The sequence below is a fragment of the Arachis ipaensis genome, chromosome B10 (genome assembly GCF_000816755.2).
Source record: "Arachis ipaensis cultivar K30076 chromosome B10, Araip1.1, whole genome shotgun sequence".
NCBI lineage: Eukaryota > Viridiplantae > Streptophyta > Magnoliopsida > Fabales > Fabaceae > Arachis > Arachis ipaensis.
The window spans coordinates 129,678,003-129,684,029 of record NC_029794.2 but is presented as its reverse complement, the minus strand read 5'-3'; the positions used below and the strand labels follow the sequence as shown (position 1 = coordinate 129,684,029).

General features: G+C 32.0%; 1 protein-coding gene across 2 annotated transcripts in view; it reads left to right on the top strand.

Moving 5' to 3' along the window:
• The window catches only part of LOC107623811 (cytochrome P450 85A-like), a 35,037-nt gene continuing 29,128 nt past the window's right edge, over positions 119-6,027 (top strand). The window contains exons 1-5 of one of the 2 annotated variants that reach the window (XM_021113507.1): positions 119-551; positions 1,206-1,527; positions 1,618-1,767; positions 1,850-2,098; positions 2,216-2,302. In XM_021113507.1, the coding sequence (XP_020969166.1) occupies positions 352-551; positions 1,206-1,527; positions 1,618-1,767; positions 1,850-2,098; positions 2,216-2,302 (1,008 nt within the window). In that variant the 5' untranslated portion in view covers positions 119-351. The remainder of the gene's footprint in view (positions 552-1,205; positions 1,528-1,617; positions 1,768-1,849; positions 2,099-2,215; positions 2,303-6,027) is intronic. The other variant, XM_021113506.1, reaches the window with a different exon arrangement.

Genomic DNA, 6,027 nt, shown 5'->3' with positions numbered 1-6,027 from the left:
TTTATTATTAAAATTATATTTTTAATTAAATCATTTATCTTAATTCATTTGTATCCATTATTATCTTCCTTTTTTATTTTGTTTTTTTTAGTTTTTATGGCCATGACCTAGAATAGGTGGTGATGCTACTTTTTGTTTGTATGGCTTTTTTCTTATTCTTATATGAAAATGGTAGCTCAAGGGGCCTATATATATGTGTGTGTTTATGTGCACTCTTTTTAAAGCCAGGCTTGTACCTTTTACTTATATTTTGATTTTCATTTTTTTCTTGAGTTCTCTCTGTCTCTCTCTCACTCTCTCTCGGGTTTGAGTCTTTTGCAAAGAACTTTAGAAAGAAATAAAAAGCACCTAATGGCTTTTACCTTCATTGCAATTGTTGGTGGTGTTTTGTTCTTGTTCTGTTTTTTCTCTGCTCTTTTGAGATGGAATGAAGTAAGGTACATGAAGAAGAATAAAGGTTTGCCACCAGGTACAATGGGGTGGCCACTTTTTGGAGAAACAACTGAGTTTCTTAAACAAGGTCCTAACTTCATGAAAAACCAAAGAGCAAGGTAAAAGATTAAAATTAAACTAACTAAAATCATGTTTGGATTTCCTTCTTCCTCTGTTCACTTGCATAGAGTGGTGAAAAATGAAAATAGGTGGTTTGATAAACATTTTTTGCACCTTGTTCTTTTTTTTAAGGGATCATGTGGTTGTAGGATGTATTTAATTTATGATTAGGTTCAGATTCCAAGGAATATGAAAACATTTTGCAAACCACATGTCCCTTATATCTTTGTGTTACAGCATTATTAGCATACAAGTTAGTTGGGTTGGCTTGTTTCATGTTTGGTTTATTACTTTGATTAACTTTTTTGGATTAATCAAAAGTTATCAACTATAAATGAGAGATTAAAGAAAAACACACTCTAGTGTCTAATTCTAATATCCTTCTCCTTGAAAAGAAAATAATGATTTCATGAGATGCAAAAGTTATCCATTTTTTTTTTAATGAAAGAAGAAAAGGGGTGGGGGATGTTTGACAAATCATTTTCTCAATTAATGAGGTTTCTTAAATTAGTTAAATTTGGGGTGTGAAGTAAACCACTTTTCATGCATGTACTTTTTTACCCTATTAATAATCATGGTTTACTTTTTTTATAATTTTTATCTATAAACCATTTTTATGTCTTATTTTTTGGGTTGTGAATAATGAATGGCAGGTATGGCAGTTTTTTCAAATCACACATATTGGGGTGTCCTACAATTGTATCAATGGATGCAGAGCTTAATAGATACATTCTAATGAATGAATCAAAAGGGCTTGTTCCAGGATACCCTAAATCCATGTTAGACATCTTGGGAAAATGCAACATTGCAGCTGTTCATGGCTCCACTCACAAGTACTTGAGAGGTGCCTTGCTTTCTATCATTAGCCCCACCATGATCAGAGATCAGCTTTTGCCAAAAATTGATCACTTCATGAGATCCCACCTTAGCAATTGGGACAATCAAGTCATCAACATCCAACACAAAACCAAAGAGGTTCCTTTCTATTATTCTTATCATTCTCATTCTCATTAAAAAAAAATTGTATTTTTTGGTAATTTTATTTCTCAAACTTTTTATGGACAGATGGCCTTCCTTTCATCACTGAGGCAGATTGCAGGCAAAGAATCAAGCAGAATATCAGATTCAATCATGCCAGAATTCTTTAATCTAGTATTAGGAACCCTTTCTCTTCCTATTCACCTTCCGGGGACGAATTATAGTCGCGGATTTCAGGTTTAGTATATTCCACTTTACTGTGTTGAGCTCTTTCTTTAAGAAAAAAAAGAATTACTAAGAAAAGAAGTGAATGTTGCAGGCAAGGAAAGCTATTGTGAGTATTGTGAGTGAGGTAATAGAGGAAAGGAGAAAATCCCAAGAAATACACAAAGACATGCTTGGAGGATTGATGGGAAATGATGATGAAAGTAGACACAAACTAAGTGATGAAGAAATCATTGATCTAGTGATTACAGTTATGTATTCTGGTTATGAAACTGTTTCAGCCACGTCAATGATGGCAGTGAAGTATCTTCAGGACCATCCCAAAGCACTTGAAGAACTCAGAGTCAGTCTCCATAATAATAATAATAATAAAAAATAAATAATTTACACAGTTTCACTATTCCTTTCATTTGATTTATTACTTTACCTTCTGACTCTGATGAAATTTCTGGTTTTATAGGAAGAGCATTTGAACATTAGACAAAGGAAAAAACCAGATGAACCAATTGATTTCAACGATCTCAAGTCAATGAGGTTTACTCGCGCGGTAAAAATTCTATTCTCTCTCGTTTCTTTTCAATTACTCCCATTTTTTTTCTTTTTAATTTTAAATAGAATTTAATTTTAAATCTCAAAATTAAACTCTTATATAATATTATAATAGATAGGTTTATTTGTGAATTTATTAGAAAAATTCATAACGACCTGGGCCATTAATATAAAGAATATTTACTTATTATTATTAAAAGGGTTTGATTTAGATTGCACGACTCAGATGCATCAAAATTAAACTCTTATATAATATTGTAATAGATAGGTTTATTTGTGAATTTATTAGCTCGGCCATTAATATAAAGAATATTTACTTATTATTATTAAAAGGGTTTTGATAATTTTTTTTTTCATTGTGCAGGTGATTTTTGAGACCTCTAGATTGGCTATATATTTAAAAAATTAAAAGCTTAATAAAAATATTCATGATTGAAATATTTTTTTGAATAATTTCTTGATTTTACTGTTTTAAATCATTTAATCCATAAAAATGGAACCCGTTTATTAATTTTTGTCCTAAACTAATTTAGAAGTCGATTTTCAATTTACTATTATAGGCACGTGTGTAGTTTTGAATACATAGAATGAGAAATTGTTGAAATGAAATGAAATTGTAATCACCAAAGGGGGAGCTACACAGTTACAGTTACAGAACTCTGGCATTTTGGCCATCAGTTTTAACTTGTTAACAAACCTAACAAAGAGTCAAAGACCCTTCCACTATGTATATCTTTACCCTCAAACTTTCTTTTACCATTTCAGCATTTACTTTAAATGTTAGACTGAAAATTACCCAAAAATGGAGAAGAGAAGAGGACGAACCCAGGAGGGGGGCCATTGAGGAGTTTTGTTCTGACACAGGATTTTGGCAATTATAACACGTAGTAAATATATTGATAGAAATTTTTTAAAAAAATATATATTATATTTTCTTTTTAAATTCAATATAAATACATTTTCATCTCTCTGTTTTCTATATCTATGTCTCCTTAGAGTTACCAAAACACAATCCTAGTGTGTCACAATTGAAAAATAGAAATGTATTTTCTTATAGCAATTAATATATTGTTTTTCTTTTTTCAGGTTATTTGATTCCCAAAGGGTGGAAGATATATGTGTACACGAGAGAGATAAACTATGACCATTTTCTATATCCTGATCCACTAAAGTTCAATCCATGGAGATGGCTGGTTAGTACTTAGTACCAACTCAACCGCTTATTAATTTGTCTATTATTGCTTATCAAACATATATTAATATTATTAAATTTGAAAATTAAAGGATAATATGCTTATATTCTGACCTAATAAAATTGATAAAAATTCAGGTGCAGTCAATTTTATGCAAAGTTAATAACTGAGTTGTTAAATGATTTGAATAATTTGATTAAATTTTCATCTAACGATTTTCAATTATCAATTTTACGTGAAATTGACTGCACCTAAGTTTCTACTACTAAAATTATATTGCATTATTAGGGACTAGTCAGTCTTAACTATTTCGTTCACATAGTTGTTTTTTTTTTTTAAATAAGAATAATAAAAGTACAAAAAGAAAAAATCTTAAAGTAGTTTTATATCAATTATGTAACATTATATCATTTAAAATAATAGATGTAATTGTACGACTGTATAAAACATTTTAAATTCTAGTATTATTTTATGGTGATTTCTGACATCTTTTTTATATAATTAATTATGATTGCAGGTGGGAAGAAGTAGGAGGAGATAAACTACTGAAATTTCCTAGAGTTCAGGCACCTAATGGACTGCACATAAGGGTGACATCTTACTAATTAGGCCGTGACTTTTATGTACAAAACTTTTTTAGAAAAAAAAATGGTTCAATAAAAAAATTGTCATGTTAATTAGTGTAACCGTTTAGAGAATTTCAGGTAGTAACACCTTCTGTAAGATTATAGATAGACTGCTAGTTTCTGGGTAAATGATTCAAATTTTATGAAACGAAGCTCATTAGAATATGAAAGTACTGATCATAGATAATATAATTGAATTTTACAAATAATATAGTTAAATTTAATTCACATTTATAAATAAAACAAAAATATAAATATACAATTATACCGTTATTCTGTTATAACAAATTTGATAATCGAAAGTTTAGTATTTTTGATGGTTTTATTTTATTATAAAAATATGTAAATAACACGTGTGTATATATAAAAATACGTGACTAACGATTTTGTATTTAACAAAGAAATTTTGGTTTTTAAACAATGAAAATGGAGTTCGGTTAACTTTATCCATATTTTTTTTGGTGACTAAATAGAAAAGAAAGAAAAAAAAAAGAGACAAAACCAAATTAATTGGCTAGGGTCATATCTAAATCTATTAGATGTTGAAGCTCACTCCATGGTTGGCTCCAATTCGAGTGAATGTCCGCGACAGAAGCAGCTGCTTTAGCCATACAATCTGCAACACTATTTGCAGTCCTCTGAATTAAAAGAATAGAGACTCTCCAATTCCAATTCATAACCTCCTGTATGCTTTGCCAAATCCCATTCCGGAATATCCTTACCAAGCATTCTTTGGTTTACCAAGAAAAGAGCTTCTAAACAGTCTGTTTCACAAATAACCTCACGAAATCCACTCTCCCAAGCAAGAAGTAAACCTCTCCAAATTGCATACAATTCAACAAAAAGAACACTGCACACTTCGACTTTCCCAGTGCAATCTTTCAACCAACATTCATCAGGATTGCGAATGATACAACCAAAACCAGCATAGCCAGAAGGAGCAAACCAACTAGCATCACAATTCAATTTAACAGAATAAACTGGAGGTGGAACCCAATGCAAACAAAGTGAAGGAGGAGACAGAGATTGATGCATAGTAAAAATAGTGTGAAACTCCCTTACTGAACTACGAATCAAACTCACCACTTTATTAGCACTCCATGAATCATCTATATTAAATAAGTCATGATTCCTGCTTCTCCAAATCCACCAGATGATCGAAAAGAAAAGAAAAACATTTTCACTCCTTGCACCTCTGTAGAGCCAATCATGTAAATTCGAGTTATCTGAATACAGGTCTAAAAGGTTCCAGACCTCCTTGGCACTAGGGTACTCCCGAAGACAATGAAGAATTGATTCAGAACCATTCTGACACCGATGACAGGTGCTAGATAAAGCTAAACCACGACCCAAACGAAACTCTGCCGTATGAATAGCATTATGAAGACTGAGCCAAATCAAGAACTTGTACTTCTCAGGAATATGCAGTCGCCATACCCACAACCAATCATCATGCTCATTCCAGTCAAACTTTCTTTTGGCTAGCCAACTGTACCCACTCCTAGCTGAGTAAAGTCTAGAAGATGCCACACCCCACGACCAACCCGAACTCTCTCCAGCATTCAAATCCGGATTATAAGCATTCAAACGCTGTTTGACATCTTCTGGAATGATAGAGAAAATATCATGGAGACTCCATTGACCATCTTTCCAAACGTCTCTAATAGTTAAATCAGAGTCAGATATATGTACAAAAGGGACATCTTGAGCAATTGGGCCATCAATACTCCAATTGTCAAACCAAAAAGATTGATCAAGTGACCCAACGCACCAAGAGAAGGCATCCTTAAGGGCACCAAAAGCCTTTGATATACTCTTCCAAACATGAGAAGCATTGCAAGGGACAGGGCCATCTAAAACTCCCTCATTCCTCAGATACTTCGCCCTCAATAGAGCAACCCAAG